This window comes from Helianthus annuus, chromosome 1 (assembly GCF_002127325.2).
Source record: "Helianthus annuus cultivar XRQ/B chromosome 1, HanXRQr2.0-SUNRISE, whole genome shotgun sequence".
In the NCBI taxonomy this organism is placed as follows: Eukaryota; Viridiplantae; Streptophyta; class Magnoliopsida; order Asterales; family Asteraceae; genus Helianthus; species Helianthus annuus.
The window spans coordinates 112,820,059-112,830,968 of record NC_035433.2 but is presented as its reverse complement, the minus strand read 5'-3'; the positions used below and the strand labels follow the sequence as shown (position 1 = coordinate 112,830,968).

Sequence of the window (10,910 nt, the reverse complement as noted above, 5' to 3'; positions counted from 1 at the left end):
ATGTGGCAGCCAGAGAGTGTCCAACAATGATTTTCTTATGTCATTATTGTATCATAAGTCTTGATATATAAAATCATTTAAAATTCAATCAAACCTCTGCCAAAGTGAACATCTGCCCATATATATCCGTCTATACTTTAATACCCAGCAGAGGTTGAAGTTTTATGTAATGCTTTTAGATCAGCAGCTGTTTAAGGTTAATTGCCGGCAAATTCAAAAAATGCATGGGAATAAGTAATTTGCAATTAATGCATGTCACTCACAAACTCCTGTCAATCATCTTCTTATATAAGGCTTTTCTTCTCATTTCCCTCTTCATATTTGATCACACTTTCATCTTCTCTGATTTTGGATTTTGAAATTTGATAACAATCCGAATTCCGAATTAGAAGCATGTCAATATCAGTTGAGAGTAACAATCTTAGTTTTGTTAACGATTTGAATCATGGGAAAGATATGTGGAACATGAAAGAAAGGATTATTCGAAAATGGAATCAAGGTTACTAAATGGATCTCATCTTCATTGATGAAAAGGTAATTTGTATTTCTGATTTTCCATTCTGTTAGAGAATGTAGTGGTGTATGCTAAAAAAAATACTTTGTTTAAATGTTCTTCAGGGTGCTAAGATTCAAGCAGGTATAAAAAGTCATCTGATACCTGTTTTTGATGGACAACTTCAAGAAGATGCTGTTGTGATTCTGTCGAAATTTGGTGTTGGTGAGAATAAAGATTTATATAAAGTTGTAGTACATGATTATAAAATCAATTTTTATAGATGCACAACTATTACACCTGTGAGAGATTGGCAAGATTTTGAGTACAGTTTCAACTTCAGAGCTTATCAAGATATTCTTCAAGGAGAGGCGTTAAACTCTTTGAGTGTTGGTAGTGTATATTTTTGTAATCATGTCTTCTCTATATAAAATTTGAAAGTTTTACTTATACTGTTGTATAATGTGATCATATAGATGTTGCTGGATCTGTGGTTTGGTGTGGAGATCTTGAATTCTTTGGTCGACCTCCAAAAGAGACTAAGAAGATCAATTTCGATATTCAAGACTTGGAGTAAGTTGTTGTTTACATGTTCAGTCATGTACATATCATTGTTTGTATTTAATGATGTTAATAAATAAGATGAAGAATGTTGGTATTTAATGTGGAATCATGGTAATGGTATTAAATGAGATCAATAGTGTTTGTATCTAATGTTGAATCATAGTAATAAATGAGATCAGCAGTTTATGCTTCAAGTGTTTATGGCTCATTTACTACTTTAATAAATGTTATAATTTTCCTTTGATTTTGTGTTGTTATTCATTCATTTTAGTTTTGATATTATAGATTGTAAAAAAAATGGTCATAAATTAGTCTTTAGTTTATCGTCATACGAATATTGTTTTCATGTAGGGGTGTAAGGTTTTGCGGTGTACTGTGTGGAATGATTATGCTCTGTAGTTTAAGGAGTTCATCTCTAAAACCCCAGCTCATGAGCATGCGATAGCTGTTATACAGCATGGAAAATGTAAGGAATGGAAAGGTAATTTTTGTTACTTTCTGCAAATCATAACTATACTCTTTATTTCTGGCAATATAATAACAGGTTGACTAAATATCTATATACTTTTGCATGTAGGTGAATATACAGTTCGAAGTGATAAGTTTGCAACACGAATGTTTCTGAATGAAGAAATCGATGAAGTTAATCAGCTAAGGAGGAGGTAATTTGTCAATATAATTTCTATTGTATATAGATGTTCAAGTCAAATACTTGGTTTCATGTTATTTGTATACTAATTCTAATCATTTGTGGTATCCAAAAGTCATATACTGAAATTTGGACAAGGGAGTGGTTCTACTTCACAAAAAAATACTATCGTCTCAGAGCGTTTTTTCATTGCATAAAGAATTTGTAACAGATGGTGTGAGGAAACATGTTGATGAGATTAGTGAGATAGAAAAGGTTTCACATCTTTTTATATAGTTTGGTTATTTGTTTGGTTTATCACCTGCATGTTTGTCAAACTATAGATTACAAGTTGATATATTATTTTTACAGGAAATGTCTTGTGTTGTGGTTGTGACAATTAAGATTGTGCAAGAAGAGTATGGTTGGTTTTATCCTGCCTGTCATAAGTGTTTCAAGAAGGTGATGGCTAAAAGTGAATACTTACAGAATGTTGAAAATGTTTCGGATTATATTGTTCAATTGCCTGTGACTTCTTTGGTTTGTCCCAAATGTCGTAGTGAATGTACATCCATCACCACAAAGTAAGCAATGATGATTATTTAACATTTTATTTATATAAATAACAGTTTATGACTGATATTTCAATATAATTTTGGAGCTTACCTAGTCATTTGTATATATTTCAGGTTCAAGGTGCAAGTCCGGGTGCAGGATGAGAGTGGTAGTGTTTCTTTTGTTATGTTTGATAGAGATGTTCAGAAGCTTCTTGGATTAGCCGTGAGTGACCTAAGAGAGAGGCAGGTGAAGGTGAATGATACTGAATGTTTCCCTCATGAGATATTTTGATTGGTTGATAAGAAGGTCGCTTTTAAGATTGATGTTTCAGAATTCAATCTTAAAAATGACTATCGTGTTTATACCGTGCAAAAAAACATGTGGTGATCCAGTAATAATTGTTGAGTTGCTTGGTGGAGATGGTAATGGTGATGAAAATACTGATGAGGTAGTATATAAAATTACTTTTTCAATCTATTTATTTTTCTTTCTTTTGAGGTTCAAAAAATGGATTCTGCACTTTTTTTTATATAATATCATATATTATGATTCTTTAGGTTACTCAAGAGGTAGCCGAGGTTAAGGATGTTAACCTTTCAGAATCTTCCCAGGTGTCTGCTGAACGAACTTCAAGGGTGAGTAATTATTTTTGAAAGTATGTTTAATATGTTTTTAGAGTTCATTATTTTATTAAATGAGATAAATAGTTGTTTTGTGATTTGTAGCAAGGATGTTGTCTCTGTTACGGCCGACTCCTCAGCCGTTGAAGTTGAAAAGGATTCTGGATCAAGTCCTAATGAAAGCGGACAGCTCAAGATATTGATGTTGTGAATGTTGGTGAGCTATCCACTAATGTGAGAAGAACCCGGAAGAACCTGTCTAAGGTTAACAATTAGATGCTTATGAAAAAACATTTCTTATGATAGATAAGTAGAAACCACTTATTTTGAAGACTCCTTGTGGTTTTTATTTATGTCTGTTAACTGTTGTTTTAACAAACTGTGGTTAAAAGTTTTGTATGTAATGGCTACAATTTGAAGCATCTAAACTGATGTATTTGGTATGTAATGTCTACACTTTGAATATCAAGTAAATTTAACCATTTGTTTGTTATATAATATTGTTATTATACATTTATACATTTTTGTTGATATTCATGTATTGCACAAGTAGTAGGGTTGTATATTATTGTTAGTGAATGAATGAAAATTTAATCATATGGTTAGTGGGAAAACTGTTAGGGTCTGAGATACATTAACATCTGTTAGAGGCTAAGCACTGTTACAACGTCCTAACATCTGTTAACGCCTAAGAACTGTTAGGATCTGAGTTACATTAGCATCTGTTGATAGACTTTGCTTCAACAGACCGTATCAGCTGTTGATTATCATATGTTAAAGATCTTATATTAAAGATCTTCTGTTGAATTGCAATATCTGTTGGTCCACAGCAGAACTTAGATTCATCTTACATTTGGCTTCATCAGCAGAGGTTCTTTTTGGGAGACCTTTGCTTCAGCAGTCTTTGTCTTCAACAGACCTGTTGGTTCATCAGCAGAGGTTGTTTGGTTCATCAGCAGAGGTTGTTTGGTTCATCAGCAGAGGTTGTTTGGTTCAACAGACTTTTCTCAACAGTCTTTGTCTTCAATAGACCTTTTGGTTTGCAACGTTTAGCGAAACAGATGTTGAGTTTATCCCTTTGGTAGGAGCAGATGTTTAAAAGACTGTTATTTGTAATTACAGGTTGTATACTATTTTGTTAATTTTGAATCTTATATTTCTTTTCCTTGAGCGACCAGGAAATGTGATGCAAAATAGTAATGTTTAGATGCAAAAAATAAAAAGGTAAATCCACAAAGTTTTGAAAGTATATAACTTTATATACTAACACTACATAACTTCATCCTTAAGTTAGTTTTGGAAGAAGAAATTTCTCCATCAAACCTATCAACAAGAACATAAATCATTAAATGCTAAAAAGATGTTCAATGTTCAGAGACTATATCAACAAACTTCAAAGTGTACTTTATCTCCTGGCACACTTTTTTCTTCGACTATCTCAAACCTCAGCTTTTTGCCCATAGATATTCCCGTTTCATCCATGATACGCTGCCAGTTTGAATACATCACTAGATGGGTGTTGTCATCAGGTCTTCTAGGATCTCCCCTTACAAGTAGTTGTACCAGAAATTTCACACGACCAAATGACAACACAGCTCTACGCTACTCATTTAGCTGGTGTTCTGAAACAAACTTCCTCGGTATTGCCTGTAAAAGAAAATTCTTTCTTTGGTTATTCATTCAAAACAACATATACTTTAAGTAATAACAGATAGATCCAACATTATAAATAAAATCAACCATATTAAAAGTAGATATGTAAATACCAAGCTGTGTGTCTCTATAGCATGGTATTCAAACTGTTTCTTATAATGTGGACGCTTTTTGCGGTGTTGGTGGTTGCTACGGCTGCAGTGATGTTTAGTCTCCCCATGAAGACCAATCCCGTCTTTGTTAAAAATCTTGACAGTGAAGTTAAAGTGGTCTTCAGGAGTGCTTCCCATCCATTGAAACAATAGTTGGCAGCTTTCCTCAATGTCATTTTCAAAGCAAAAAGTTGTCCATCCTGATCCCATAAAACCAGCAGCCAATCCCTTTTCGTTTTCAGGAGAGAAAACATAATACACATCAACTTTACTACTCTGCTTTGGTTCATGTACTTTTGCAACCAAGTTATCAATTTTTAATCTCCTCTCTGACAACAGTTTCAGCAAATCATGTCATATATGCTATAATTTTCATACATTTCAGAAATGTCATATTAGACTTTATATAGGATACAAAATATAAATTAGAAGTTTTTCTAACAGCCCAAAAGATACACTGGCAATATATAAAAACAAGGTAGCAATTTTTAACCTGCTTGCAGTATGTTTCTTCTTCAGCCTGTATCAAGCAACCATGAACATAATCTCTGTTCGAGGCATCCTTTCTAATCTCCAATCCCTCATTGTTCAAAACACTTATCTCAAATTTTACTTCTTTCAATTTTTTTAAACACAACTTGTCTATATTCTTATTTCTGTAAGTTTCAACAAACCGAGTCCATCCTGGCCCGTTTATCCTCTTACTTTTATGACCGATACTCTGTACCACAACCTTATACTTAAATCCCGTATAATCAACCAACTTTATTACTTCACACTTTCTTGGTAATTGGTTATTCATTATCCTTGGAAGTACCTATGTATATAAAATACACAACATCTAATTTTATATTTTTATTATAAATACAATTTTTAGCATACAATTGTGATTTGAGTTAGTTGTTCTAAGAATACAGCTTACCAATCCCTCACTTAGGTCTGTCAATTCAGAGACATTGATAATTATTATAAACTCCATCTGAAAGTAAAAAAATACAATAACAATTAAATACTTCAACATAAAATCAGTTGTATCTAAAAAAAAATATCCAACACCCTGTAGGACCAAAGTTATATGTTGTGTACTTCAATATGGTCCCTACAACCAACAATATGAGTCTAATACCTTGTAAGATGAAAGTTATATTGTTGTATAATGAAAAAGTATTATATGACATTAAACTTTTCAAAATCCATGTTTGTGTCAACTTCAAACTTCAATTTTTTTCAGCAGCCAACACTATATTCACTTACAAATCAGACATATGAGTACTATAAACTGATTGCAGAATAATTTATCAAAATTAAGATTGATTGAAGAAATATATCAATACTACATGACAGTTCATACAATGATTCTAAAACCATTCGTAAAATGTACAACCAAATATTTATGAAACAACATTATTTTAGATTCTTATTTAAATGGAATGAATCAAAATGTAACTAAATAAGTTGATACAAATCTTATTATAAAACAAACAAAACAAGTTCATATAAGTTTATCTATTTTAACATCAGCAAATTATGATTTTGATGTCCATATAATTTGAAATGAAGAAACTGAAACGAACATGTCAAAACATAACTTTAAAATACACAAGAGAACAAAAAAAATACCTGATCTAAAACTTTAGACTTCTGATCGTCAAGTCTGAAGAAGAAGAAATTGTAGAGTTTTTTCACCGGAGAAGAAGAGAGAAGATTGTATTGGGATTGTTGAAAGTAAGATACTTATCTATAACTTGTAATTGTTTATTTATTTGACTTATAATAATCTTTAATATCGGGATTTAAAAACTATTTTTAATTATGTAAATACATGAATTAATACATAAGCTTTTGTTATTTAACATTAAATTTATATTGAAACAGTGGTTGATGCATTACTAAAATTACATTATTTTAAAGAAAAAGGGGGTAAAGTATAAATTTTACAAAACTTAAATCCAACCAACCAGTGTAAATGGAACATCTGTATTAACTCCATTTAATATACTTTTCATCTCCATTATTGAACATAAGCATCAGAAAACATATTCGGAAGTTTTCTCACATTTACTTTCTTATCAAAATCGGAAAGGTTCTATTGCATAATATAGATTACACACTATAAAATCAAGTATTGTTTCTTTAAAGTTATTGTTTGTATTATAATTGTTAGATTAATCATTGTTTGATGTTATGAGTATGTATTTCTCATAAATGACGTTTCATATTCTTTGTTGAAGTAAATAATAGTTGCTATAATCTGGTGTACTTTTATTGATTAAGTACTGCATTAATTTAAATGAAGTTACCGATAGCATTCTCTGTCACAATTTGTGCATGCATTTTCTTGATGTTGTCTTCTATATTACGATTGATAAATCAACCATATAATTTGTGGTTGTTGTTGATTTGCTTAACTGTTGTGAGAGATGATGATTTTCGTTTTGTGCTTTGTTTTTGTAAAACCTTAAGTGTGTGATTATACAATAGTCCCGTTAATACTTGGTACTTTTGTTTTTTAAGTGCTGATTTAGTTTAAGGGAAGGTAGTGATGTTTTTTTATTATATTTGTCTATGTCTTTTCTTGGATGTTGTTCGTCTTTATGACTTGTAAGTTTAAATTCTTTATTGCAGATATGAATCTATCCAATCAAACACCATCATTTTTAAAATTCCTTAATAAGATGATTTTATATTTTTGGTATGTTTTTTAAATTTCTTGCTACTATTAGGATTGTACATTAGTTTTTGATGTAAGATGTTTGTTAACTACTGTCGCAAATTATATACCACTTGATTTTTAGAGTCTGTTGTGGGGTAAGGAGGTCCCGTACGGTTAAATTATAGAACTACTTGATGGTAACAAATCATGGTTAGTACGAGTAAGGAAGAGAGATGATCATTGTATATTTACGGATGGATGGACAAAGTTGGTTAGAGATTGTTGTTTGAAAACCAAAGATACTGTATTGGTAAAAGCTATTGGAAGTTTGTCATTCGTTGTCTCATGTTTTAAAGAAAATGTCTACGAGAACTCTTACATTTTAGCAAATATTAGACCTGGACTTGGCATGACTGTAAGTAACTATATATTATTTTGTTAGTTACTGTAAACATTTTTTGCTAGCTCAACAACTTGCTAACATCTGTTTGCCCTTTTAACGCCTGTTTCTTTATGCTTTTAAAGTCTGTTGACTAACCTTTTTAATTTCTGTTGACTTTGTTAGCTCAACAACTTGCTAACATCTTTTTGCCCTTTTAACGTCTGTTTCCTTATAATTTTAACGTCTATTGACTAACCTTTTTAACTTCTGTTGACTAATTCTTTTAGCGTCGGTTGACTAACGTCTGATATTTAAGATCTATCCACGTTGCGACCTCTGTTGGACATAATGGATGACAGTTGTTACGAAACTTCTGTTGGATAGCAAAAGAAGTATGTGACAATTGATAGCCAACAGTGGCTAGGTTGTGTGTAAATATTGTAATTCCTGTTGACTAACCCTGTTGACTAATCCTCATTTTAACTTTTGTTGACTAACCCGTTGTAACTTCTGTTGATCATTAGTTCATATCAAATTTGTAAGTCTGCACTAATTATTTTTTTACTTCTTCTATAGCTAAATGCTGACAAATTTTGGAAAGAATTCTATGGTAAAAATTATGAGTATCGGATGGCAACTATCCGTGTTAGCGAAAGGTTTTGGAATGTGATGATGAAAGGATGGACTGATGGATGCGGTTTTACTGATGGATGGTTAAAAGTGATTGAAGAAGTTCCGATAGCAGTTGAATATTGGTTGGTTTTTACCATGATTACATCTAAAACATTTGAGCTTTCCGTTTTCCATCCCGAAACTGAAATTGAGGTTTCTTTCAAGAAAGCTGATGTTGCTGTTTTGGATGATTCGGTTTATGGAGATGATGGGTTTGACTTATTGGCTGCGGTATAAAAATTTGATGATAAAATACATTGTTTGATAACATGACGGTGACAAGTAAGTTTCATTATATTATGCTAATAACTTTTGAAATGCCATATTGTAGGCTAAACACAAACAAGTTCTGGATTCCGGGGAAGTTGCTTTAGATGATGATGAAACTGGAGCTACGGTTGGTAATTCTAAGCAGTTTACGAGTTTTGAGGATATTTTTAATGTATATATACAAATGTAATATTTACTTATTATTATGATTTAAAATAAGGTTTCTTATATATGATCATTCTTATAATATAATATGTTGATGATGGGCTATTTGATTCAAAGGTTGCGCGTCTGGTTGATGAGTCAGACGTTAAAAATGCTGTAAGTTTATATTTTCATACGGATATATTTTATTGTATAATAAGTATAACAATGTTTTTTAAAATTTTGTTGTAGCCTGAAGATCATTTTGTAAAAATAGCTGATGATGTTAACAATCCTCAACTTCAGTCTAAAGATTTTTCTGTTCCTGACATTCCCGCCTCTTCAAGTGTTGTATCTAATGTAAGCATTTATTACTTTTACACTGTCCATTTTATTATTGTCTCAATATATTGATATTCTTCTGTATGATTGAGTCTTAAACTTCAAAGCTTAGTTGAGAAGATAGTTTGTGTTGATAAAGAAAGTTACAAAATTTCAAGAATTCAGAGTTGTTATAGTCTAAATTTATTTACTCAGGTTGAAAAGATGCACATCTTCGTGGCAAGGCAATTGTATAGGATAACCAAGCTGTTGATAGACCGTGTAAAGTTCAAAAGGTTCATTTAGTATCATCCACTTCAGAGCCAGTCTTACACTTCACCACACATGCTGAAGACAGGCTTGTAAGTTTTTTGCAGTCCTTACTTTGTTTTGTTATTTCAACAATTTCAGTTATATATCAATATTTTATAAAATTCATTATTCAATTTTCTGTTTTTTAGCATCTGCCATCAGATGTATCTTCTGCGTTGGATCTGCATACTGATAATTCTAAGCATGTCAAGATCCAAAATCTCAAATGTGAAGTCCAGGAACTGCTTACAACATCTCAAAAAAACCAATACTGGATTCAACTACGCTATTGTTGGATGGTCTGCTTATCTGAGATCTTGAAATATTGCTTTTGGTGATGAACTTTGTTTGAATTTCACAAGCCTACTCAATTGCTGAAGTTAACAAAAGTTGTGCATTTCGTGACAAAGATAAAGTCCTCTTAGTTTGTGTTGATCGAAGATTTATAGACAACGTTTCATGTGATGATTGTTTGTGGTTGTACATTTGGTTCGTCGGTGGTACTAATTTTGCTTCTTAGACATGTTCTATATGTAGTTATGTCTATAAACAGGTTTCATTGTCAATGGGTGGGTACTCCTTTTTTTTGGATAGGACAATGGAAATACTCATATGTATCTTACATATTAACTGACGATGCATGTTTATAGTTATCTATTATCGATAATAGATAACAAGTTTTGGTACAATATCTATACATGTATCTATACGTTCTATTAATATGTGTTATGCATGGTTTTCTAAGAAACCACCTGTATTTGCACACGGGTCTTACCGATAGTAACTAATATAAAAGAACAACCCAAGAATACTGTAGGTCTGTCCCTTTCAAGCTACAGTTTCTTTTCTTTTCTTTTTTTTTTGTTTTTGTCTTTTTTTAATTGTAGGCCTTTTATTATTTAGGTTTATGCGCTTTTATTTTATAAAGACTTTATAAAATGTCATTTTAACCTTCTCGAGTTTTAAGTACTTAATTTTATATAAATCGTGTTGGTATAAATTTAAGTTGATACATTTCGACGTAATTTTTTTCCGTAAATGAGTCGGGTCAAATATTATACGTTTTTGTGCATATTTTTATGTATGTTTTCAGATGGTCTACGTTTTGACATAAACGTTGTTCGGAAACGAGTCGGGTCAACTATAATGCGTTTTCATTACACGGTATAAATTTGAATTACTTTATGTTTCAACGCCGTCACAGTGTGGTACCATCCTTAAACCTAAAAAAACACTATTTTCTTAAGTTTTGAAGTAATTATTTAAGGAAATAAGTTGAGTCAAATATAAAACGTTTTCGTGCTTATTTGTGTACATTTTTAGTTAGTCTAGGTTCTGATGTAAATTTTTTTTGGAAACGAGTCAGATCAAATACAATATGTTTGCATTAGACAGTAAAAATTTCGGTGTTACTTTACGTTTTAACGCCGCCGCAACACACGATGATATTTACTAGATTAAAAAAACCGAATTCTAGGAATGTGTGTG

The 10,910-nt window shown here is 31.5% G+C and overlaps 1 protein-coding gene across 1 annotated transcript; it reads left to right on the top strand.

The window, feature by feature from the left end:
* The first annotated feature begins 507 nt into the window (after nucleotides 1-507).
* Nucleotides 508-3,074, top strand: LOC110928917. The gene is made up of 11 exons (XM_022171968.1): nucleotides 508-534; nucleotides 619-886; nucleotides 970-1,066; nucleotides 1,409-1,412; nucleotides 1,457-1,538; nucleotides 1,635-1,719; nucleotides 2,030-2,269; nucleotides 2,375-2,495; nucleotides 2,575-2,691; nucleotides 2,801-2,878; nucleotides 2,973-3,074. Exons 1-11 carry the CDS (start codon nucleotides 508-510, stop codon nucleotides 3,072-3,074), a joined length of 1,221 nt encoding a protein of 406 aa, XP_022027660.1.
* The last annotated feature ends 7,836 nt before the right edge of the window (nucleotides 3,075-10,910 follow it).

Bases quoted from the DNA above. Each gene is read 5' to 3' on its own strand.
- LOC110928917 (XM_022171968.1), top strand. From the start codon at position 508: ATGGATCTCATCTTCATTGATGAAAAG. The intron at 887-969 runs GTAGTGTATATT...GTGATCATATAG, and splicing joins GTTAAACTCTTTGAGTGTTG to ATGTTGCTGGATCTGTGGTT. The intron at 1,539-1,634 runs GTAATTTTTGTT...TTTTGCATGTAG, and splicing joins AAAATGTAAGGAATGGAAAG to GTGAATATACAGTTCGAAGT.